At 39.7% G+C, this 26,492-nt stretch overlaps 1 protein-coding gene across 1 annotated transcript in view; it reads left to right on the forward strand.

The window, feature by feature from the left end:
* LOC104387729 (dynein heavy chain 5, axonemal-like) overlaps window positions 1-26,492 on the forward strand; it is a 139,214-nt gene that overhangs the window by 101,610 nt on the left and 11,112 nt on the right. The window contains 6 exon segments of the mRNA XM_009996513.1: window positions 904-1,068; window positions 4,479-4,746; window positions 7,448-7,569; window positions 8,780-9,127; window positions 13,006-13,194; window positions 18,870-19,002. Of these exon segments, the coding sequence (XP_009994815.1) occupies window positions 904-1,068; window positions 4,479-4,746; window positions 7,448-7,569; window positions 8,780-9,127; window positions 13,006-13,194; window positions 18,870-19,002 (1,225 nt within the window).

Here is a 26,492-nt window from a genome sequence, read left to right on the forward strand (position 1 = left end):
TTCCCTATTGCGTTTCCCCGGGTTTACAAAATTTTACTTATCTTCACTAGGTCAGAAATTACACTTAATAGTGGATTCTTGAGTAAATTTTTCTGGATCTGGTGTCTTCCTGAGTCCAACTTGCTCCTGGTCATTTCTCCCCATAATACATGCTTTGAAATCTGTGCTAGAAGTTTTGCATAACTGAAAAATCATGTCAGTCAAAAAAAGCACACCAGGGTAGCTTTAGAAGTTATTTTAGAAAAAGTCTGTGCACAAATAGGACAACAGAGGCACAGCAAAGGTTTGACCGTTAAGGATAAAGCCTGAGCTGTGTTTCTGTTTTGTAGAAATAGATATTCAGCATAAGAGACGTGAATTGGATAATCGCTGGACAGGAGAAGTTGTTTGAAGTTCCAACAAATATATGGAAGGTTGTAACTGGGTCACATGAAGATCTGTCTCATCTGCTATGCTGTAGAGACAGTGTCAACAATACGTGCTTAGAGGAGCTAAGAATGGGGCTGGTGTAGAGAAACTCTTTTGTTTGGCTGTCCACCAAGCTTTAGCAGTCTGTAATTTAGAGGCAATATCCGAACTGTTCTCAGAGCTGACGGCACATCTATTCTGCATGGATTTCTTTAGTTCTTTATGAAAGAACATTTAGGATCCTATCACAACAATGTTCACAGGATGGCAGTTATGTGAGCAGAATTCTTTCTATTCTTTGTTTGAAGTTTACTATCTGAGAATTTCACTTGTTGCCTCCTGTGGGCTTGTAACTTTTGTTACACTAAACTTGAAAATGAAAGTTGAGAAAGTCATTGCCTTCCATTGCAGGTATTGGTAAATTCCACATCAGTGATTCATGATGCATACAGGTTTTTAAAAGGGTATATATTTCTTGTAACTTATTTTTTGTAGGCTCGACACTACATTGCAGAATCTCTTGGAGGAAAATATGCGGAAGGATTTATTCTTGAAATGGAAGCAATGTGAGCAGAAAGTGACTGTCGAACACCTTTGACATGTTTCTTGTCAGTGGGATCTGATCCCACCAAAAACATAGAACGTCTTGCAAAATCAAAGGTATCCTCCTTAACTGAGTTTAATAGAGCTGATAAAGACATTTAGAACTATCCTTTGAACTAGAAATGGAATTTCCACATTTTATAGAAGTTCATATTATGATATATATATTTACACTAGTGTTCTCTGGAGTTAATATTGGACCAGTAGCCAAAATGCATTTGCTAAGGAAATGGAAATGTTATATTCTTGCTTTTTCCAGTTGTTTGATTCCAATGACCCCTCTGTCTTTATACAGCAGACTATGATAATCCATTTATTTGTGAAAGTACTTAGCTATAAGTATATATTTGTAGTTTACACTGTGTCACATTCATTGTAGGAGCTGACAGTAATGATGATTAAAGGAAGAGACAGAAAAAAATCATAAATATGGTAACAAAGGAAATTAATTTGGAGACCCTACCTTTTAATAAGTTTACTTGATGGAGGTGTTAAACATTTCTTATAGCACAGCATCACTTTGAGCCACTCTGTGCATTTTTTTTTAAGGTTCACAAGGTAGACGCAAGTATAATTTTCCCAAAAATAAGTTATTCACAGTACATCTCCATACAGTTTTCTCTTTTTTTGAGAATGCATCTTCATTTTTGGGTGTAAGCTTTTGGTATGCACTAAGTAAGACTTGTCAAAGCGGGGAGCACCCACAAATCTCTTTAGCTTATTAATTAGAAAGTGTAGATGTTCATTCTCTTTGAAAATCAGGACATTTTTATTTTATTTGTCTGACTGTGATAAAGAGGGCTTCAATTTAGGATCTAACTCTCACATGAGTGTTTAAACCTTGGAATCTGAAGTCTGAAGTTTTGTACATGATTCTTGTCCCCAGTGACTTTATAGCCAGATAACCAGCCAGGAAGGAGAAGCATGGCAGTTGGGTGAGAAGGATTTGTAGGTTTATTGGAAGCAATTCATTGGAAGGGCAATTTTATTGCTTTTAACAAAATATTCTTCTGCCTTTTCCTAGGATATGAGATCCATTTTACTTTGTAGAAGATTTGAAATTAACTGCAAGAGTATTTATAGGCTAGAAATGAGCAATTTTATTTTTTTTTTGTCCCTTTTCACGTCCAAGTAAACACATTAGGTGGTTGATTAGATTCCTGTTTTCATGGCTTATGGTATGAATACAAATGGAGTGTCAGCTTTGTGATGATGTTTCCCTTCCCTTCACATATTTAACTCTTCAAAATATGTATCCTGTGAAATGGACTACTAGTTGGGTACTTAACCCTGTCTCCAGTAGGAGTTAGTTTCTGCAATCAATAGAGAGCAGTTCCTTTGAAAGCAATTTGAAGCACACGATCAAAACTTAACTCTGACTTCCATCCAGGAGCTGAGTATTTCTATCACATTGTCCATGTAAGAGGAAAAGGGACTAACCTCTTAATAGTATCACTTAAAATCAGCTAGTCACTTAGAGTTGCTCTTGCAAGGAGTGGAACAAAATGCTCTCCCATTCTGTCAAGTCTTAAGCAGGACCTTAGCCTGCTGGGGGAAGTGCTGGTAGGTAGAAGGTGCTCTGTAATTTTAACTGTTCAGTAAAATCAGGTCAGGGGCTGTTCAAGGCCAAATGACCCAGCACAGCTTGTGTCTGTATGCTTGAGTTTTTTTCTGCTACAAAAGTAGGACAGCCTCATCCACATTGTTCAGGCCTGGATGACTTCCTTCTTTTTTGTTTCACAGTGAGGGAGTCCCAGTAGCAGGAAAACCTAAGATTAACTTCTGTAGCTCTCAGGCAGCTGAAGACAGGCCCAGATAGAGAAGTTTTTATGCAGCTCCTTGCTCACAGCATGAGGGATCTTCAGCTGTAGGTCTTGAATGTGAAACTGTCCACAAAACTAAGCCTTTTCATAGGTTCCCTTGCCCTCAACATGTCTATAGAATAATGTGCTCAACTGGGTTTGATAATTCTGGTTTTGCTAGTAAGAGTCAGGCAGCCAACTTAAGCTGCGGGACTACTTAACAAAAACAAGGGCAGTAAGAACAACTAGCAAGAGGAGATCTGCCTGCACATTACTTACAGGCTTGTATGGTCTTCATCACAACATAGTCAGCTGGTCTTTTTCAGATTCCCTTGTAAGACCTTGTATAATTTTTTTTCCTGAACAATTGTCATTCTTCTTCCATGCCTTCTGGAGGAAACACTCCATAAATTTCTACAGTTCTTGTATTTGCATTTATGAGCTTTGTCTTTTCTGAATCCTGAAAGCTAACATCTAGAAAACTGTGTGGAGCTAGCAGATCACCAAACTAGAATTCTCTGAATCAGTGGCTCCACAGCTGCCAGTTAATGATATAGGATGTGTCACAGTTTGACTCAGGTCTGACAACACTGCTCTCGATCCCCTCCCCCTCCCACCCAGGTAGGGAAGGAGAGAACCCAAACTGACTAAACCTGCTACCAATTCTTGGCATCAAACCTAGGACAAGCTCTCTGGCACATGGTGGCTAGGGCTGTCATTTCCAGGAGCCCAGAGATTTTGACCCTACATTTTTGACCTATTTATATTTTTCATTACCAATGGACATGAAGATGAAGGCGGTACCTCTGTTTCATCAGTTAACCTGCAGGCATTCACTTGTTGCATCATCTGCACTGTTAAGGAGATGTTTGCAACCTGCCAAAGAGTTCATTTCATCAGTTCTGAAGTAAAAAATGATGAACAAAATACTGCAGGAATGAGTTTGCAAGAAACTCCAGATTAAACTACATATGTCGTCAATGCACCTGTACAATCCCAGGGACCCAGAGAGGGATCCTTCCAAAGAGGTCTTATCAGCCTAGCAGAACACACTGTTGCTAGTTACAAGAAATCTTACTGAAGGAAAAAAAAATCAGTAAAGAGAAAAATTGGCTTCATCCTGGCTCAAACCAGGACAGGATGTTTGCTAAGGAATATGAACCAATTTCTCCTGTCCTGCCTTCTTCCTTGAGAATTCTCTGCTGAATGAAATAAATATCTTCAAACTTTAAAAAGACACCAGAATTATTAGCTTTACTCCATGCATTAGTTATTGTGTGTAGCCTTAATATCTGTCCATCTCAAGATGGTCTATATCATAGGAAAAAGAACAGTCAGGCAGCTGTTTCTTTGTGTATGTTCCGCTTTATTTGGGAGAGTGGGGAAAAAGAAGGGAAAATGTTGACATTGTCTTATCCCATTGACTTTGTCAGACCTGCAAAAAAAAAAAGACTGTCTAGTGGATGTAGTTTTCTTTCAGCAGATGAAAGATAGAAGCAACTCGAAGGGTTTTGCTATTTTTTTATTCTAATATCCTCAATCTCCATTGATATTAGTGTTTTTTTCTGTGGCACAATGTCACTACACATGCGCCTGCAGAACAATACATCATGTGTATAATCATTCTAAGGAACTATATATAAGAGAAACTTTTTTTTCTTCCAGAACATTCCCTGTCGTGCCATTTCAATGGGTCAGGGCCAGGAAGTCCATGCGAGGCGCCTGTTAAATCAATGCATGCAAGACGGAGGGTGGCTCCTTCTGCAGAACTGCCACCTTGGCTTGGAGTTCCTTAGTGAATTAATGGACACCATCACAACAACAGAATCTATGACTGAAAGTTTCAGGACCTGGATCACTACAGAGGCTCACCCAGAGTTTCCTATTAGTCTTTTACAGTCCTCTATCAAATTTACTAATGAACCCCCCCCAGGTAGGAAACCGTGGTGGGGTCTTTATGAGTTTAAGGGAAGTTTTTATTCTCTGTTGTTTCATTACCTAAATGCAGTACTGTGTAAGTCTTGCAAGGTGTAAAGCATGACTGTTTTGGGGGAGAAAATTAATATTGTTTATTTTTATAATGGAAATTGATAGTGTTGTTATGTGTAGTATCTGTGGAGAATTCCAGATCAATGGTCCTTTCTTAAGCTTTGTACTCTCCATCACTCTTTTCTTCCTGTCCTGTTGACCCTGCCCAAAGATGCAGAGGGGGACTAGTCCTGTGCTCTACTGGGTAAGGAATAGGAAGAAGGGGGGTGGGGGTTGAAACCCTCCATGCAGGAGGGCTGGAACTAGGTGATCTTTAAGGTCCCTTCCAACCCAAACCATGATATGATTCTGTGATTCTGATCACCCAACCACAACCTCCCAAGCTGCAGTATGTAGATGTGGCTGTTGCTTCTTGTTCCATCATCTGGCACTGCTGGCAGCAGACTGACCCTGGCATCTTTGTAATACTCCTTCAGGTATTTGTGAGCTGCTACGAATCAACCCTTAGCTTCTGTCAAAGGCAAAACAGTTAATAATAGCCCATAGTGGATCTGAATACGGGGCTTTACTTAAAAAACAATGAGATTAGGGCTTTTATGCTACTTGCGTATTTACACACTCTCTCATGCTCCCACCCATCTGGAACAGCAAGACTTTTCTCAGTGATGCCACGTGATAGAAAAAAAAGGTGATTGACACAAATGGGAATCCAAGAAATTCCGCTTCAGCATCAGGAAAAACGTAAACCACTGTGATGGTGGTAAAATTCTGGAACAGCTTGTCCAGTGACTTTGTAGACTCTATCTTCAAAACCCACATGGACAAGGTGCTGAGCAACCAGCTCTAGTTTGCCCTGCTTTGGGAAGGGGTGTTGCACAAGATGGCCTCCAGAGGTCCCTTCCAACCTCAACTATTTGGTATTATTCTGTGTGATATGAAAACATCCAACTTTTCTAGGTAGTCTCTAACCTGTTGCTTGCCTGCTGTTGAATGTCTCTCTCTTACCCAAACTGTACTGCTACCTGGAGATGCCTTTTATATGTTTGTAGAAGCAACTTACTACCCTGCCATATATCTACTCATTATGCATGATGAAGGAAGGTTACTTTGTAGTTTGGACTATGGCAGAAAGAAATCCTGAAGCCTGACACTTATTTTAACTCCCCCATCTCTAACTGTGTAATGCGTTAACTTGCCATTCATTTATATATATGTGTTGTCACTGATTTCAGTTAATGAAGTCAGTAGGAGCTGAGAATTTTTATCCAAGGTCATATTTAATGCCTCAGTTATTTAAAACTCTTATTTCAGGATTCATCTTCCTTTGAACATCAGTAAGATGTCTACAGAATGTCTGAACTTGGAAAAGACATCCTGTTTCAGTGTGTATACTTCACTCTCAAGAGAAGTTAGTCAATCTGTTGTGAAAAATGTCTTACTTTTTCTCTTCTCCTCCCCCCTTTTTAATTCAGTGCTCAGTGTCTTTTTATTGTTCTGTGATCCTTCCTTATAATTCAAATAACATTATATAGCTCCAAGAGGCTATTTTATAAGTCAGGTTATAGCAAATTTACAACTGGCATTTGGTAATAGAAATATGCCTGGTGTAACAGTTTAAGTCAGGATGAAATACAGTTGTAGTTGTCTGATACTGTCCTGCCACATTGGTAGCTCAATATGATAAGGCACTTTTGTTTGTTTACTTTGTCTTGATTTTGGAGCTCTTATGATGCCCTAATAGTATTTTGAAAAGGCATTTGTTTGCATATCATCCTACAGGATCTTTGTGAGGTAGGAAAGAAGTAGAAGGGCTTTTATTATGTCATCAGAAGTATGATGACTCAGACAACCTATTCACTGCACTTGAAATCTGTCTTTTTAGACTTGCATTAAGCTGGTTAGGTGGAAGATACCATAGGAGGGACCTAGTGTCAGTAACTTATGCTCTGTGTTGTCTGCCAAAGACAGACGATGCATCAGAAGCACTGTCTGAAAGCATCTGGGAGTAGTGGGGCTTCTGTGTTCCATGGGAACTGAGATTGCATCAGTGCCATCTGCATAAGGCTGTTCTGAGATATGAAATGTCAATGATAAAACAAACCTCCCCAGGTAGTAGTATTTCCACAATGAATTTAGATTCTTGTCTCATCAGCTCGGTGCCTGTATGCCAGTTTGAGCATCTGCATACAGAATTTTGAGACTGCTATAGGAATGAAATCTAAATAAGGTTGTCTTCTGTAGAACTAAAATCTAATTTTATCTGTAAATACCAAAACACAAACTCTTGGATATTCAGTGCTATACTTCATATGTCTTTTTGATTGCCATATAGTTGCTGAATAGTTATGTTTATATTTCAGTTGTTATATTTAGTTGTTCTAAACATTATTTAGAATATGATAACTTAATTGTAAGTCCTTCCACACTCCTGGACTTGATTTGGTGTGTCATCTATCTGAAACAAAATGTAATCGAAGTTTGCCTGCTATGACCAACTGAACAGATAATTGATCCAAAGAAATTATTTGAAGTTGCAAATATGATATTGTAAATTGGAAAATAAAATTTTACTTAATGAGAGTTGGACCTATGGGTGCCATACATTTTTTTTTCTCATATATTACATATTTATACATATTTTATAGGTGTGAAAGCTGGCTTAAAACAAACATACTCAGCTGTGACTCAGGATCACCTAGAAGTGAGCAACATGCCACAGTGGAAACCATTGCTATATGCTGTAGCATTTCTTCACACAACTGTTCAGGTCTAAAAATATATTTATTTTCTTCTGTCATAAAGCCATGTTTCATTTATTAATCTATCATGTTATTAAATGAAAAACATGTTTAAATGGAAATCCCGTATTGGTAAATTAGTATAAATAAGGTGAAAAGGAGAAAAACACACGTCTGTTACTGCATCTATCTTAGAACTCTGCTCATCTTGATCTTGCACCTTCAACAGGATTGGTATTTCAGAGGGAAAAAAGACAGTCAACCAAGAATCAATTAGGGTACTCTTCTGTTAAAATCTTTGGGCACGACTGTGATCTGTCTTTTAACTAACTGGTGGATTTTTTTGCTAATATTTTAAATCATAACACATTACAAAAATTACCGCTTGAGTTGGAAAACCATAATCTTTAAACTCCACTTTCACAACGAGAAGGGCTAAGGAGGTGAATATAAAACCTTCCTGTACTGAAACCTGTAGGAGGAAATGAGGGTGGAAGATGATTTGGTGTCTTGCCTTTCAGGAGTTCCATTAAAGAACGTGCTTTATGGAGTAACCACAACTTTTCATCATCCTCTTGATAGATTTTGCAGTGTCCTTGGTGTGTATTTGGTGCTGGGTTAATTTAACTCTGTGGCCTCCATGCACTGATACATTGTGGTCCAATGGAAGCCTGTGGTATGTTTGTCTTTAGCCCATCACTTCTTTTGTGGTGGCAATTAAGAATGTTTAAACACCAGATATTGCCCTAACACCTGCATAGTGCCAACTGCATCTGTAAATTATTTCAGTGTGAGGCTGCTTTTGTTGCTTTCATCTGCCCCGTGCAGAGGCATCAGTGGTACAAATATACCATTTGAGGACCACAGACAATGCTTATGGCTCATGAGTTTGGACATCCTTTCCTAAAACAGTAGCTTCACTTTGTGGAATTTGAAACCTATGGTTCTAGACTCACAGATTCACTGCACTTAACAAAGAGGATTTTTTTTTTCTTTGTGAAAATGTTAATATTCCTATTATTTGGTTTGTATCCCTCTACCATTATGATAAATGAAGAGATAATTAGTCAATCACTTGGTCTGGGGTGTGTTAAGATTATTTTTTTTTCCAGTTGGTGAAATACAGCCCTAGCTGGACTACTGCCTTCCTAGCATATTTCACGTGTTCTTCTGCTCTTAACGTTTTATTCACAATTACTATCAGTCAGCTTTTTACCTTTAACTCTCTCTATTTTCCAGGAAAGACGGAAGTTTGGTCCGTTGGGCTGGAATATTCCTTATGAATTTAATCAGGCAGACTTCACAGCCAGCGTGCAATTTGTTCAGAATCACTTGGATGATATGGACGTGAGATGTGGAGTGAACTGGACCTGTGTTCGTTATATGCTGGGAGAAGTACAGTATGGGGGCCGTGTAACTGATGACCTTGACAAAGCACTGCTGAATACGTATGCAAGAGTGTGGTTTGGAGAGCATATGTTCAGTGAAAATTTTTGCTTCTACAAAGGTTATGTTATTCCAAAAGGGAAAACAGTTGAAGATTATCTCCAGTACATAGAGCAATTGCCAGTGATTGATACACCTGAGGTAAAACATCACATGTTTTTGTCAGATAAACAATTTCATCAAGTGTATTTTCCAGAGCCGTGATTGCATATGTCAAGATTAGCAGGTAGATCATTATAGTGTCTAGTGTAGTTCTGCTGACCAGGAAGAGACAGATAAGGCCTTCTTCAAACAGTTGAAAGAGGTCTCATATTGACAGGCCCTGATCCTCATGGAGGACTTTAATTACCCTGATTAGCTGCTGGGAGGGTGATCCAGCAGGGTTCAAGCAATCTAGGAGATGTCTTGAGTGCATTAATGACAACTTGCCGGTACAAGTAACTGAGGAGCCAACAAAGAAGGGTGTTTGGCTGGACCTGATACTTTTGAGAAAGGAAGAACTGGTCAGGGGTGTGAATTCCAGAGGCAGTCTTGACTGCAGTGACCAGTGCTGGACTTCAAGATCCTAGAAGGTAGAGGGAGTAGGGCAAAAAGTAAGACCCTGCTCCTAGATTCAGGAGAGCAGACTTCACCCTCTTCAGAGTCTTCCTGCAGGCTTGAAAGAATCCCATGGGATATGGCCGTGGAGAGATGAGGGGCCCAGGAGAACTGGCTGATGTAATTTTCAAGCCATTTCCAATTACTTTTAAATGGTCGTGGTGATTGAAAGAGGTTCCTGGAGAATGGAAGACAGCAAATATCACTCCAGTCTTTGAAACAAGAAGAAGAAAGGTCTGGGGAACTAGAAGCTAGTCAGCCTCGCCTCAGTCCCTGGGAAAGTGCCACAGAAAATCCTCCTTTAAAGCATTTTCAAACCAGTGTTTTATGGCAGAGGTCAATACTGAGGCCAATGCTGTTTAACATCTTTGTTAATGAGCTGGATGACGGGGCAGAGTGCACCTTCAACACATTCACAGGAGATACAAAACTAGGACTGGCTGATAGACCAGATGGTTGTGCTGCTATCCAGAGAGAACCCGACAGGCTGGAGAACTGGGCAGAAGGGAGTCTTGTTAAGCTTAATGAGAAGAAATGCAAATTCCTGCATTGGTTTTCCTATCGGAGAACTAGCTGACCATGAACCAGCAACGTACCCTCATGGCAAAGAGCACAACAATTTCCTAGGCTCCATTGGGAAGAGGGAGATGATCCAGCAGGTTGAGGGAGCTGAGCATTCCTCTCTGCTGAGCATGGGTGAGAGGGTGAAAAGATTCCAAGGTTATAAAATAAACTTGAAAAGTTTTTAATCTCTGAAGGTACTGAAAGCAGAATGCAAGGGTGTTTGTGCTGGCAGTGACGCACCTTTTCCAAGTGAGGGTAAATGCAGCCATGATAATGCACCACTGGGATCCATCTGTGCCCAGCTCATCAAGCAGTTCCTAACAGTGTATGAACCTTGACTCCATCAGATTTTAGGTGCTGCTTTCATAGATCTGCTTTATAAGCCCTTGGGAACCTAACTCACAATGATGCAATGTGTTTTTAGAAGTACTTTGATGGTTTGATCGAGGGGAATTTTACCTTTGACTTTTATGTAAATAGAATCAATCCCAGGAATGCAAACATCTTTTTATTCTTCACATTTTCACAGGTTAGGAAGAAAACTTCTACTTCTGTTATTTCAAAATCTGTAAAGTTTGCTCATGGAAACCTTTAACCTTTTAATCTCTCAATCTTCTTCGTTCCACAAAGGATATTGTGCTAGTCAAAACTGTGTATCTTTGTTTCCTCCCTTTTCCATTTTTGGTTAAAAAAGAAAGACTGAATAAGTCTGATTGCTATATCCTCACTCTTTTGATGAAATTTCAGCCTCTGATCAGAATAAACACTGACTTCTGAAGAGGGCTATTGAACTCAGCAATCCCTTTGAAAGTGACTTTGATTTCAGAGGGGTGTAGAGCTTTAGCAATTGGTTTTGAGGCTTTATCAGACTAAAAAGAAAGAACCCTGAATGACAGAATACAACATCCTACTTTTATACGAAATTCCCAGAGATTTTGGATCAAAAAGAATGAGAGATTGGGCTCCCTGATTAATATACAGGACATCCAGGACATGAAGCCACCCACTGCATAACCACTACTCTGGTTTCTTTGTTCTAATTCCTTCATGCATCACTTGCATAAAAACATAGGACCAGAGTTGTCTCCTATGTAACATCCCTGTCTATGGCAATATTACACCAATTTAGAAGTTGGACTAGCACTACAATTTACATTCACAATAGCAGGTACTTTTCATGTTTCTAACTTGAGCTGTAGCATTGCCACAAACAAATACATTGTTAAACAAACAAACAAACAAACCCTTATTATGCAAGACCAAAAGCAGAAAAGAACATATCTCCAAATGTGTCTATAATTCCATATAGAATATGAATGTCATGAAGTGCATAGATATTTTCACTTTTTACAGCTATAAATATTCAGGCTGAGTAAACCACTATGTGTAAAACATGTTAAATCCTACTTGGAACTTAATTCCTTGCTAGTTGTAGTCACACCTTCTCTCACACAAAGTGTTAGGTCTGAACTGTGTTCTTTGTGCTGTTTTAAGGATTAGATCCACAACTGGTATAAATCAGTACAGCTTTACTGGCTTTGACAGAGATGCACCCATTTGCTTTGCTTGTCTCTGAGTTTCTAGATTTGCAAGCATAACAGTATTAAATATGCCCCTTTTATTCTGTCCTCAGAGGATGTAAATATCAGTTACTAGAAGTTTCCTCTTGTAATATACCAATTGTACTGTAAAATATGAAAACATAAAAAATGAGGAACAGAAGATTGCTTGGCTTTGCTGCTCAGTTGGAGAGCAAGTCTTCCTCACTGTTGGTTCAGTGGTTCAAAGCTTGTAAGAGATAGTTAATAGCTATAATTAAATGAGGGCTTGTGAAATAAATCACAGTACAATTCCTCCTGGAGAAGAGTTGCAATTGTCAACCTGACAATTATAGACTTACTGATATTTCAGTGGAAATTTCTGAGAAAGCTATTATAATTCAGACAAAGGGCAGATTAGCAGTCATTTTTTGCTAGCAGTATCTTAAATAAAATAATTCCATTTCAGAAGAAGGGCTAGTAAGGAGTGGGAGACTTAAACCAAAAATAGCTGAACCATAAAATATCCTAAATATATCACCAGTCATAAAATCTTTAGGTACCTTAAATATGGGCAGTGTTTTATGCACTGTGCTGCATGCCTTACAAACCTGAGACTGAGTGAAATAAAATATGTTAGAAATGTTAACTGGTCTGATGATTAGACGCATCTACTTGAGCTGGTACCACAGCAATAGGTCTGTAGAGACAAAAAGCTAGTGGTGAGGGGTCTGTGTCCACATATGACACGTTTCCAACAAGCTCTAGTCTGAACCAGTGGAAAGGAATCGATTTGTACTCCCTGACAGCACTTCACAGGCATCCAGGACAACTCTCCACTGCCAACTCTCTGTGGGACATCTCTGCCCTGGGACATCTCTGCACTGGAACATCTCTATGCCGGGACAACTCTCAGTAGATTGGCAGATTACACAGGGCTGTGCTGTTGTCCCAGTGTAGAGATGTCCCAGCAGAGAGATGTCCCAGCAGAGAGATGTTCTGGTGGAGGGTTGGCAGGGGAGAGTTGTCCCTTCCTGCTTCATAGGATGATCCAGAGTGAGCTCTGTGAGCATAATACAATCAGTTAAAAACCCTCTACTCATATGAATTAAATATGCAGCCTCTATTAATGTAATCTGGGTTTAGTCCTTAGCCCGTTAACTGAGTTCCACTGATCTATTAATATCTATTGTTTTATAGATCTGAGGATTTTCTTCCATGTTTACCCATTTTCATGCTTTCTTTCATTAATATAATTTTAGAAGGAAAAATATATATATTATTTTTTTTTTCCTATTTTTTCTCCTCTTTTACTTTAAGGTATTTGGACTTCACCCTAACGCAGATATAACTTACCAGACTAACTTGGCTAATGAGACATTAAGTACAATAGAGAGCATCCAGCCCAAAGACAGCAGCACTGGAGGAGGGGAAACCTGAGAAGCAGTGGTGCAGCGTCTTGCTGATGAGATGCTGGAGAAGTTACCTCCAGATTATAACCCTCATGAGGTATATGCTGCTTTATAGATACAATTTTATTTTTTTTTAATGTATGTATTTGTATGTTTTCTGAGTTTTATTGTGCTTCTTAAATATAACTAACGTGTTTTTGAAAGCTCTTAAAATTATACATAGTTTGTAAATCCGGTTTGGTTTATTATCCAGAATATTCCTACATTGGAAAACCTGTATTTCAAGTCCACCAATTAGTGGATGAGGAAAAGGCTGTACATAATGTCTACCTAGACTTTAGTAAATAATTTCATACATTTTCCCACAGAATTCTCTTGAAGGAACTCGCTGCTCAGGGCTTGGAAGGGTGGGTGCTTCAGTGGGTAAAAACTGGCTAGATAGCTGGGCCCAAAGTGTTGTGGTGAATGGAGTTAAATCCAACTGGCAGCCAGTTGCAAGTGGTGTTTCCCAGGGCTCAATGTCAGCGCCAGTTCTGTTTAATATCTTTATCAGTGATCTGGATGAGGGGCTCGATTTCACCCTCACTAAGTTTGCAGATGACTCAAAGTTGGGAGGGAGTGTTGATCTGCCTGAGGGTAGAAAGGCTCTACAGAGGGACCTGGACAGGCTGAATCACTGGGCTGAGGTCAACTGTATGAACCTCAACAAGGCCAAGTGCTGGGTCCTGCACTTGAGTCACAGCAACCCCATGCACTGCTACAGGCTTGGGGAAGAGTGGCTGAAAAGCTGCCCAGAGGAATAGGATCTGGAGCTGCTGGTTAACAGCTGGCTGAACATGAGCCAGCAGTGTGTCCACGTGGCCAAGAAGGCCAACAGCATCCCGGCTTGTATCAGGAATAGTGTGGCCAGCGGCAGTAGGGAAGTGATTGTGTCCCTGTACTCAGCACTGGTGAGGTTGCACCTCTAATCTTTTGTTCAGTTTTGGGCCCATTACTACCAGGAGGATGTTGAGGTGCTGGAGCAAGTCCAGACAAGGGTAACAAAGCTGGTGATGGGTCTAGAGCACAACTCTTACGAGAATCATCTGAGACAACTGGGGTTGTTTAGCTGGAAGAAAAGGAGGCTGAAGGGGAGACCTTATTGCTCTCTACAAGTACCTGAAAGGAGGTTGCAGTGAAGTGGGTGAAATAGCCTCAAGTTGCACTACAAGAGGTTTAGATTCGATACTAGGAAAAATGTCTTCATCAAAGGGTTGCCAGGCACTGGAACAGGTTGCCCAGGGAAGTGGTGGAGTCACTAACCCTGGAGATATTTTTAAAAAGTGTAGGTGTGGCACTTAGTGACATGGCTCAGTGGTAAACTTGTCAGTGCTAGGTTAACAGTTCAGCTTAATGGTCTTTAAGGTCTTTTTCCACCAAAAACGATTCTATGATTCTATAAATGCCATAGTCCACTTAATTAGTCACCTTAACTCAGAATTAAAAGCTTCAGAAAGTTCTTTCCCTCCTTAGTAGCTTAGAGAAGGATGTGGTGTCTCATTCTGAAGGATCAGTGATCTTATAGTGGTTACAGCTTTCAATTTGTCTACTCTTTAAATGATACTGCCATTATGAATAATGCAATGAAGAAGAGGAGACCGAGGGGAGAGCTCATCAATGCTTATAAGAATCTAAAGGGCAGGTGTCAGGATGATGGAACCAGACTTTTATCAGTGGCGTCATGTGACGGAACAAGGGCCAATGATCACAAACTGGAACATAAGAGGTTCAACCTAAACATAAGGAAGATGTTCTTTCCTGTGAGGGTAACAGAGCACTGGAACAGGTTGCCCAGAGAGGCTGTAGAGTCTCCACCTCTGGAAATACTCAAAACCCATCTGGATGTGTTCCTGTGTGATCTAGTCTAGATGATCCTCCTCTAGAAGTAGGGTTGGACTAGATGATGTTCACAGGTCCCTTCCACCCCCTGCCATTCTATGATTCTGTGATTTTATCACCGAGCTTTTTATGCCCCATCATCCAGTAGTATGACAAGCTATTATCTTTTCTTATGACCTGACAATCAAACATGCAAGGTTTTAATTTTCTTATAAGTAGTCATCTTAGTAATGTGCTCACAATTAGATAATTCTTTGCTTCTGTACCACTTCTCTGACATTTTCTTTAAGCTTCAAGGAAACCACTTTTGCTTCAGCTTGCTTGGCAGCTGTTCTTATGTGATTCAAGTAAGGAAAGGAAGAGGCAACAGAATTTAGCAGAAGATACAATATAGTAAGCAAATGAAATTATGCCTGCAAATATAAGGAGTGAAATGGATTATGTAATTACTTCCCATGATGTCTGAAAAAAGGGAATGATTTCTGTTGTGTGTCAATTTAAGTCAACATTATTACCTATATTCAGGACTTTAGTACCTAATAGATCAGTTTAACAATCCTGAAACAAATGAAACTGATATACTGAATTGTAAGAGACTGAGGGAATGTATCAAAAAGAATTCCTATGCATGCCTCATTGGATGAGAGGAGTAAAAATAAAAATATTCATTAGTCCAAGCAGTGCAGCTTGGATTCACTTTTGTAAGAATTCAGAGCTCTGGATTGTACTGCTTTTTGATACTTGGTGAATCCAGAAGAAATTCAGGCTGTTGCACAGAACTCTAAATTTCTCAATTATTAGCCTTTGACAATGACTTCAGAACTGACAACTTTCAAAACAGGGCAACCATTTTACCCCATGATATGTTCTTGTTCTTTCACTATTGTGTTCTTGTAACACTTCCTCTCACCAGCCAAATACCTGATTCAATCTCCACTCAAAAGACTATAAACAAAGCAAGTCACCTTTGCATGCTTTATCAGACTGCTGTTTGACACAGGTGATAGAAAAGTAAAGCAAACCTTTCTTGTGACCTAAAACTGTCTTCATTTTTCTCACTCTAAAGGCAGAGGCAGAGTTCTGCTTTCATGACCTCTTTTGCTTCTGGGTCCTGCCTTGCACATAACAGGGAGGTTAGTGGTAAAATGATTAGGTCCAGCCAGTCCATGTGAGTGAAGATAGATGCAAGAATAAATGTCAGCCTGTCATACACAGAAGTTTATAATGGAAATTATCTCTGCAGCTGGAAAAGCAGCTTGCTAGGGAATAGACATGGAGACATGCCAAAGATACTGCACTTTATTGGAGGTTGGCTTTTCACCCAAGTAGCAGTGTGGGTTTTTTTCCTTAAATATTTTTTGTAGTATTGATTTTGCCTTATCCTCCTCTCAGGCTATGCCTACATTAGCAAGTACTGCATGGGAATAGGAGTTCATCAGAGGAGTTCATCAGGTCTGCATTAGATGTTTTATAGGGGAATAACTCTAGTCTGGGCCTGTAGGCTGAAGGTCTGTTAGTAGTTGAAGTATATCAGACTCATTGAATCGTACCTTTTGGGTTAGTTCAATGTGAAGTTAAGCCAGTTTGTGTGCCTAGAGTCTAGTTTTCATTGCAGGCTTTTTTTCTGGGAAGGAAAAAAAAATGCAGGGTCTGAGCTGAAACGCTAATGTGGAAACTTTTGTTAGGTGTCTTTGTGTTACTTACCAACCCTATCAGATATGGTGGTCACACAGCTCTAGAGCTTCACTTGTTTTCTACATATTTCACCGTCTGCTTCCTTATATACAACAGGGAAGTGGTCCTTGGCACAATTTGAAAATACCTTAGGCTAGGACACACCTTGAGCTCGTCTTTCTTATTCAGGCCTCTTATTTAAACCTCTCAAGGAATGATGGACTTCCCATTTCTGCTGGCAAAGAGTACAGCAAGTAATCAAGTCTCATTGAAAATAATAGCATTTACTTTAAGTGATAAGCATTTACTCCTACAGTAACTGGATCACAAATTATTAAATGGCATGAGTTTGGCAACTGCTTTTCTGATGAGTATCCCATAAAGTATGTGGTGACAAAGGAGTTGGTGGCTTGAGAACAGCTAAAAAATGTACATAGAGGAATCTGACGCAGTAGAGATATGCATTACAACATCATGTAGACAAAGCTGTTAAGATTATGATTTTAGTTGCTCCTTTCTTAAATCATCTTATTTTATGTTAGATGACAGCTGTTTGCATAATGAAAAGGAGATGTAAGTGGGCTTTATGGTATTACTATTTTAATCTCAGGAAGGCTGTTTTGGTTAGTGCGTTTGTCTTGTAAGTATTTTTTTCTGTCAGTTGGTATTCATCTCTTTATGTCATAATAAATAAAGCACTGGAAGTAAGTAATCTGATTGCTTGATAAGAATTCTAATACAAAAACAGTCAATCATACCTTAAAACTAATCTTAACAGTAAGATCTCCAAGAAAGGCACTATGTTACACTGGTATATCTCACTGCAGATTGAGATTGATTTGTATAAAATATGGTAAGAAGTATGTAATTTACTTCAGTTGTCATATCTGGTTATTCTTGGTGCTCCAGGCTGAGTGCTGTGAACATGTGTAGGATGGATTAACAAATTTCTGCATTGTTGTTTCACTCCAGTCTTGAAAACATTACAGGTATTTTTGTAGGCACATGAAAACAAATGAAAAGACTGTTGAAATACTAGTTAAACACTAGCTAAACAATTTGTGTGGTTATTAGTACAGTAATCTTTTAGAATATTCATTTCGTCTTCTCTTTGTAGATTCATAAATGTCAATGTCCTGGTTTGAGCCAGGATGAAGCCAGTTTTCTTTTTACTGATTTTATATTTTTTTTTCTTCAGTGAACTCTCTTTTAAGCAGCACACTTGCTGAAGTTAGCAGCAAGTTTTCCAGCCAGTGGGTAGACTGATAATGCCAGAATATTTTTAATTACTGCTGAGAGACCAAGGACACTTTGCTCTGCTTGTTGAATCTGTTGCTTTGGATATTAAAGGAGCAGAAGGCTTACGTCTACAACCCTTCCATGTGGAGGCGTAGACTAGACAGATGGCAGAACTGGCCAACCAAATTACTCCATCCATATACATATGTCACACTCAGTATAAATTCAGGAATCACGGAAGTCAAACCCCTTCTTTCTTCTCTTATGTCTGGAGTTGTCAGTGTCTGGGTGACATGGCCTTAAGTAACACAGAAAACTAATTCGATTTTGAGAAGTTTCCCTGTTGAATATGACTAAAACCATTATCCTTAAGAATCAAGAGGGCCAAAAGCTTCTATGTACAAAATGAGGAACATAAGCACGTAGCAGAATTCTATGGCATCTGTATTATTCTTGGCAATTTTGCTTCTCCAGTAGTGCATCCATGAGCACCTTGTCTTATGAGTGAGTCGTGCTATTGGAAGTAGCAGCTTCTATATATCATTGTGCTTGTTAAGTCAAACTCCATTTGAAGCATCATTTCAATTCAATAGGGCAAGGAGAGGTGAGAAAGTTTACCTGGCATAATTTAGAAATACAAAGAAGTTGCCATCAAACATGCTTTCGTATAGCATGTAGTGTGTTTCTTTTTAAGATCTAAGGCACTGCAGCCTATCAAGGACAGCAGGAACTGCTGTGTCCCTTCAAAAAGAAGGAACTTTCCCTCCTTAAAATAATGGAGGAGCTCCTTTTGGTAAGCTAAGAGTCACAGTGTAATAAATCTTACAGATGGCACAAGGCTTGAATGTCCATCTGTGACATAAAAATATTTTTCTCAGGAGTTATACAATACAATTGAAAAAACATCCATTTGCTTTCCAAAAGTTATTGCACGGGAAACAGGAGGTTAGATCTAATCATCATTGCACTATTCTTGTTTAGGTGAAAGCCCAACTTCAAAAGGTGGGAGCTGCTCAACCCACAAATATATTTCTCTGTCAGGAAATTGACCGCATGCAACAGGTTCTGTCGAGGGTTCGAACCACCCTGACTCATCTCAAACTGGCTATTGACGGTAAGTTACAGTATTAAAAATCATACTAATTAAAATGCAGTATTTTTTACTAATGGTTGCATGTACTGTATAACTATATAACTATTTCCCCACCTTTCCTTCATTTTTACTTCTTTGTCTTTTGTTTTTTCTTCCCCAGTTTTCCTCTTTTTCCCTCTATCATATGTCCAATAATTCTAGCCCTTAAAACCTCCTCACTGCATCTCTAAGGACACTCCACCTTAATTTATTCTGTATGCATGTGCTCCAGCACTGTAGTCCATGTCCCACAGCACTCCTACACTTCTGTGATTCTCTCTAGGATCTCTACAGAGCTCAGAGGAGCTGAATTGCATTATTAGGTCCACAGGTCGTGTGCCAGAGTAATTTGTGGAATTAAGCTGAGGCATAATGATGTAGAACAAGGTATGAGTGTTTCTGCAAAGTAATTGAGAGACCAGGCACTCAGGAGGCCGGGTGGTAAAGACTAATTTAAGGTGAGATTTGCAGTGTTCGTAAAACTGGTTATACCAGATAGGATGTCTCTAAATGGAAGCTGAAGTGAGTGGGAGTGCCAGTCAAAACAGAGTGATAGGGTTCCTCTTTTAGCTATCACAGGAGGTAGGCAACAGCACTTTGTATCTCTCAGAGACAGGAGCATTTGGCTGAAAGTGAGCAATGGTGAATGTCGTTAAAATAAATCAAGAGTACCAGCAACTAGAAGCTGATGGAAAATTTCATCCGAAAAGGAGTGAGGAAAAAAAAGTATGAGGATGTTACCATCTGCTTTTTGCTTTCACTTCCCACTTTGCTCCTCTGCAAGAGTGGAAATATCCAGGAAGGAAAGTATACTGTTGCTCAGCCAAGGCTCTTGAATTAACAGTAAATTAAAATTAAGCAGAAGCAGTTCCGTTCCATTGGTTAAGATCTCGCTCAAGTCTGCTGTACTCCAGCAGAGAGGCAGAAAACATCTGAGATGGCAAACTGTTCCCACATGCAGAAGGTAACCGTGCTTCAGAGCTAGTCCCTTCTCACGTAGGTGATGGCAGTACTGTGATCTGTTTTACTGGTGTTTTCCAGTTTTTTGACACCAAGTCTTACATGAAAGGAGATATTGATTGATTGATTTGATTTGATTTTGATTTTATTATGTAAGAGTAAAAAGGGACTTTTTTTTTTCCCTATAATTTGTATGATACACTGAGGCAACAAGGTGTGCTTCAGGAACATCATGTCTATAGTCTGAATCTAGGAAAGATGTTAATAAATTTGCCCAAGGCTAATTAGCTTCTATATCCTGTAATAATCAATGCAAGATCAAACTGGAAGAAACAACCATCCTCTGTTTCAATACTGAGCTGAAAGTTACCGTTCATATGTGCGTAGACTCCCTTTTCAAGTAAATTAAAATAATGCCTTTCATCCAATAAAGTATTAATCTTTCCTTGATTGTGACAGATATATATAGTCTCAAAATGTACAATATTCTGCAGAGGGGTGGATCAGTAACATAATTTATTTGCACTTAGTATTCAGTTCCACAGTGGGCACAGTCCTCTACCAGGTGTTTAATCAAGTTAATGCTGTAACTTTTGTGCAATCCTCTAAAACATTATAATTTTCTTAGGGACAGGCAAGTTAAATATAGTGAAAAATTGCTCTGAAAACAAAATTGGATGCATAGCTAACAATGATGATTAATGGCTTCTGGTAAATTCATGATACATCAAGTATATATGGTAGACCATTAATTAGGGAAAAGAAAGGACATTTAGGCACTCTCTACTGCCTTAGCGAAGGGAAACCCCCAAACTCATACTAGATTCTTCCCAGCAGGTAGTCAACTGCAGTCACAGATCATCTGAGGTGCTCCTTTTTCTTTACAATGAGGTAAACTGAGCTGTCTGCTCAAACAGGTGATGTGAATTTTGGTATCTTCCCTGGTCATTCATCTGACTCTGGCCTCATAAACTTGTTAAAGCCTGAGCACCTGCTTATAGCAGATCTAAGTTTTCAAATTTTGTGAGTAAGATTATAAAGCATCTTCATGTTGTGTCATGTAGCGTTGTGAAAGAAGGTCTGAATATGGACAGTGGAACTGAGTGCACCCTCAGCAACTTTGCTGACAACACCAAGCTGTGTGGTGTGGTAAACATGCTGGAGGGAAGGGATGCCATCCAGAGGGACCTGGACAGGCTGGAGAGGTGGGCCCATTCCAACCTCCTGAAGTTCAACAAGGCCAAGTGCAGGGTCCTGCACATGGGTTGGGCAATCCCAAGCACAAATACAGGTTGGGTGAAGAATGGATTGAGAGCAGCCTTGAGGAGAAGGACCTGCAGGTGTTGGTAGATGAAAAGCTCGACATGAGCCAGTAGTGTGCACTTGCAGCCCAGGAAGCCAACCGTGTCCTGGGGTGCAGCAAAGTAATTGTGGCCAGCAGGTCAAGGGAGGTGATTCTGCCCCTCTACTCTGCCCTTGTGAGACCCCACCTGGAGTACTGTGTCCAATTCTGGAGTGTCAAACACAGGAAGGTCATAGAGCTGTTGAAGCAAGTCCAGAGAAGGGCCACAAGGATGATCAGAGGGCTGGAGCACCTCTCCTATGAAGACAGGCTGAGAGAGTTGGGCTGTTCAGCCTGGAGAAGAGGAGGCTCCGGAGAGGCATTATAGCAGCCTTCCAGTGCCTGAAGGGGCTCCAGGAAAGGGGAGAGACTTTTCACCAGAGAGGGTAGTGATAGGACAAGGTGCCCATCATGAGATTTTAAACTGGAAGAGGTTAAGAGTTAAGTTAGGAATTAGGAAGGAATTATTTTCTGTGACGGTTGTGAGACACTGGAACAGGCTGCCCAGGGAGGTTGTGGATGCCCCCTCCCTGGAAATTCAAGGGCAGGTTGGATGGGGCTGGGATCAGGGAGAAACCTGGTCTAGTGGAAGGTGCCCCTGCAGGGGGGTTGAAACTAGTTGATCTTAAAGGTTGCTTCCAACCCAAACCATTCTATGATTCTATGAATATTTGATTCTGCAGGTTGGATGTCAATACATTTTGCTGTTGCTCACTGAGTTCCATTTGAGGTAAAGTCCTCCTCAGTGAGAGCCCCTGCACATCCGAACATAAGGGATATTGAGGGAATTAGCAGAGACAATTTTGTCCCTCTATCCAGAGGGCAGATAAAGCAGCATTCAGCTCTTGGAATGGGTGAGGATACTTGACATGTGTCCAACGTATTTGTTGGTAGCTGTGCCCCACACGCCTCCATCCCCTCTAATACACTTTACTGCCTGGAGGGATACTTTTTTGGATCAAATTGTAATACTTAGATTGTAGCTGCACTTTGTACTTTCAGTTATGTCCCAACTATTAGTTCTGTTTTAAGTACTTATTGATTGCCCAGACTTTACTTCACAGTTGGTATAATACAGAATTTCACATAAATCAGAAAACAGCAATGATGATTGTCCACTCAAGTGACCTAAATAGACACTATGCTGTTTCAAGTAGTGAAATTGTTTTAGAGACAAGGAAAGAGTTGTTTCCTCCTCTTTTCAACCTAGGACCATTAAGTCATGGGGCTCGAAACAAAACTCTAGATCCTAATGGGTTATGAACATCAGACCTTCAGCCCCTGGCAGAAGAGGACCATATTCTTTGTAGGGCAGCATACAAGCTATGGAGTTCCTGTGTACATGCCTTATGTTCCTCACATGGAAGCTTAGAAGCCTCTGGCACAGATTACTAATACCCTAGCTGTTTGTTGGAGAGTGGGCACTTCAAACCCCCTCTCCCACTAATGAAGATAGTGTCTTTAAATGCAGTAAAATCTAATGACCCATTCAGTTATTCCTAGTCTCTTAGAGTTTGTTTGAGTAGAGGGGAACTGAAAGTGGCGTATCTCGGAGATGGGGGTGGGTTTCTCTTTATGTCTCCATGCACTGAAGTAGGAGTAATAAGCATTTTGATGGCTCCCTGTTGTGTCTTCTGTCCATGAAAAAGTGAGAAGAGAGATTCTGTGGAAGTTATTCCTAGTGCCCCTTGGGTGGCTTCAATGACTCTCAGCAGTGGAGTAGTAGCAGTGAAAGTGGATATGGAATCCTTGGCGGTGGAAATAAGCACAGCTTTTAATTTGGTTTTATTTCTTGATTCATTTATGGTGTGGGTTTTTTTTTTTTTCCCTGTTTTACATTCTCTTTAAAGTCTTGATGTGAATGAAACAAATGATCCTTCATTTGGCGTTTGTTTCTCGTACCTGACAGCTTTGTGTTTTTAAGCTAATCCTTTGGAACTGCCTACTTCATGAACAAGTGAAGGCTGTACAAGAAACCTTGGATTTGTTATCCTTTCATGTCATATACGTGTCACAGGATCACAGACCTCTTGCTGCTATTTGTGCAGTACTTGCAGAGTTAGGAGGGTATAGTCCTTTTCCTGTTAACGTATTTCCTGAGAAGACAGCATTCCCTCTAAAAGCTTTTACATGACTTGTAATGTGTGAATAGTTGTTTTCACCACCCTGGAATTTTTATTCCTTACATTTTTCTTAGTACTTGCAAGACCAATACCTATGGGGGAGCCATAAGCTATAAGACCAACATAGAAGGCTAAAGAGTTGCAATAAATACAATTATCTACTTGAGAAGTCATCATAGCATTAGGCCTCTACCAGCCTCTTAAGCAAACTTTCCACTACAACTACAAAATGGCAGCCCTCCTATTACAAAACTAGCGTGGTTTCATGCATGTAAAGCACACCACACATAACCTGCATGCCAGGACTTGGAAGAACAAACCCCAGATTACCCTTATCCCGCACTGAAAGAGACGGCAATCAGAGCTTTTGAAATAACAGGATCAGGAACAATATTACTAAGGGGAGATGGGACTTTGGTATTTGCTGACTTTTTATCCACACAGCTGTATACCATGTGCATGTTCTTTAAATTATGCATAGATTCTATGCATGAAAACTCATTAAAATCAATACACTAACATGTTTCAGGTGTATGTTTATGCCAGGTTGAGATAATATAGGTCAGAAAATATAGGTGAGATTGTTGGGACAGAAGGTATTGTGCAAGACTTGCAGGGATCATCTGTGTATTCCACTTTTGGGTGAAAATTTTATTTGAAGATGATTAAGAGCACTCAGTGAGAACATTAATGGAATGTAAAAATGGAGAATTCATTTGAGGAATGGAGGGGATAACTCCAGTATGTCTGGTGGCATATTTACTCTTGGCTTAGCAGCTCTCATCAATTATTTACTTCTTATCCTGATAAGAATGCCAAAATGCCTCCTGTTGTCTTTTACAAAGTGTGGCACGTTGTTTCTTGACTTCTTAGCTCAGGTTAGTGATTTGTATTACTTTTTGGGAGGTGTGTATGGATTTTCATCTTCAAATTATAGCTTCAAAATCTTTGCTTTCAGTCCTTTGGTAGGTGAAGCCAAGTGCATCTAGTAGTAGAGCTGTTAAGTTTTCAGAACAATTTGCAAGGTTTCTTTCAAATTGCCTTCTTACTGACTGAAGGAATTAGCTATTGCAGAGAATTTAGGATTTGTGTGCTCTGCTATGTGAAAAAATCATGTGCTGCTTAATTTTTTCAGTTCCTTTTATCTCTCCTGACTTGAAGAATTAAATCAGAGGATTCTGCACCAGAAAATGAAAGTGGGAAGCAAACTGAAAACAGAATGGGAGCAAAGGTTAGGTGCAGCTAGAGAGAATACCACACTGTACAAGTGAAAAATGGAGAGAGTGTTTCTGCATTGTGGGACTCAGCTGCCTGATTTACTTTTCTTGTTCTGGACACCAGGAGCAAAAGGACATGATAAATTGTTGAGGGCCTTGGGATTAAAACAGCATGGTGGATTTAAAGAGCAAGTTGCCCAAGTGCAGCAAGTGGAGAAAGAGGGAAATACTCAAAGAACTTTCTGAAGCAAAGAAGTTGACTACATTCAGCACAATGATGGTGGTCATGGAGCTACCAGAAACACCCTAAAGTTTGAAAAAAAAACCCAAACCATTAAGTTGTAGGTACAGGGAAACATACATTTACTATTAGTGTTTTTATCTGATACTCTGTATGCCTTGTAACTTTGGGTGGAATAATAGTGCTTTCTTTGGGAAAAGCACAAGCAAGTTAGCTGTTGCCGTCAAGTGGAGAAAGAGAAAAGGTTATGAAGTCACAAGCAAGCCAGCATTTTCTCTTCAACATGTTCAGTGAAGAAGAGGGACTTGCAGCTTGGTGGTGGCAGCAAGGAGTGGCTGGTCCAATAACAAACCTGGTTGCTTGGGAGGTAAACTTGAGTGGGGATTAAAGGCTGAAAAGATCAACTTCTACAGTTGCAACTGTGACAGTCAAGAAGGCATGAATGCTTTCTGTCACTGGGCTTTTTCCTCTGTGTACTGTTAAGGCCGGCTGAACAGCTTCATTGTCTAGCAAATATTGTCCTCAAGGGATAGTCTCCAATCCTATTATAATGATGTCAGCTGTTGGCAAACTGCACTTGATGGAGAAACTAGCTTCTTCTCATCTCATTTATATCCTACATAATGATTCTGGTTATTCTTGATTCACATCTGTGCCTGTGGGAAGAGAATCAGTCAGTGGATTGAGGCTTTTTTTTTTCTTTTTTTGTTCATGCTAAAGTTTAAGATCCTTCTTTTGTTCCTAACTTTATCCACTCATTTAAATGAGATGTGCACATTTCCTAGTCCAGACACAGGCTTTCCTAAATGTGAAATTCAAAATGTAGGTCCAAATATGACACATTTGACAGATCCAGCATGTGGTAGGTATGGTAGTGAAAAGGGGGAACTCCATGAAATAGTACAAGGTCCTGATGTAGTGCATTCAAAGCATGATACCTATTGAATGAATCACCTGAAAACCAGATCACTTTAGAAGAACAAGCTATTTATCTTAACTGACAATAAAAACTAGTTATACTCAGAACTGAGTAGCTTTATTTGGCTTCTTAACTGGACAGCAATTGCATGGATTTAGATGGGATTTAGAAGTGAGATGATATAAATTTGAGAGAATGAAAAAGGAGAATCCTAATTTCCAAACAGTGTATACTGTGCAAACAGTATGGTTACAGTATGTATTATTATTGAAGCATGGAAATACCCTAATGTCTTTAACTAACCTGACCTGTTATCAGTCATTTTCAAGTACACTTTATTCCATTCAAGAAAGGCAATATCACAAAGTAAACCCCAAAATAACCAAGTTATGAACAGCTGCCCTGCCTGATTCATAGAACATGAAGGCCTGTCATGTTAAGTTCATAGGCCATTCAGTCCCTTCATATGGTAACCAGTGCTCTGAGCTTCACAGAAATTAAATATGAGAAGCCTATGGTGTTGTGCTACTCATTCAATTTATCAACTATAGGTTTTCAAACACCTGTATCACTTTTCTCCAGGAAGATGTCATTATTTTTATAATGTGTTACTGATTTTATTTCTGACAATTATTTTACTTTTAAAATTATTTTTTATTTCTATCAGGGT

The sequence above is a fragment of the Chaetura pelagica genome, unplaced genomic scaffold (genome assembly GCF_000747805.2).
Source record: "Chaetura pelagica isolate M959 unplaced genomic scaffold, ChaPel_1.0 scaffold82, whole genome shotgun sequence".
In the NCBI taxonomy this organism is placed as follows: Eukaryota; Metazoa; Chordata; class Aves; order Apodiformes; family Apodidae; genus Chaetura; species Chaetura pelagica.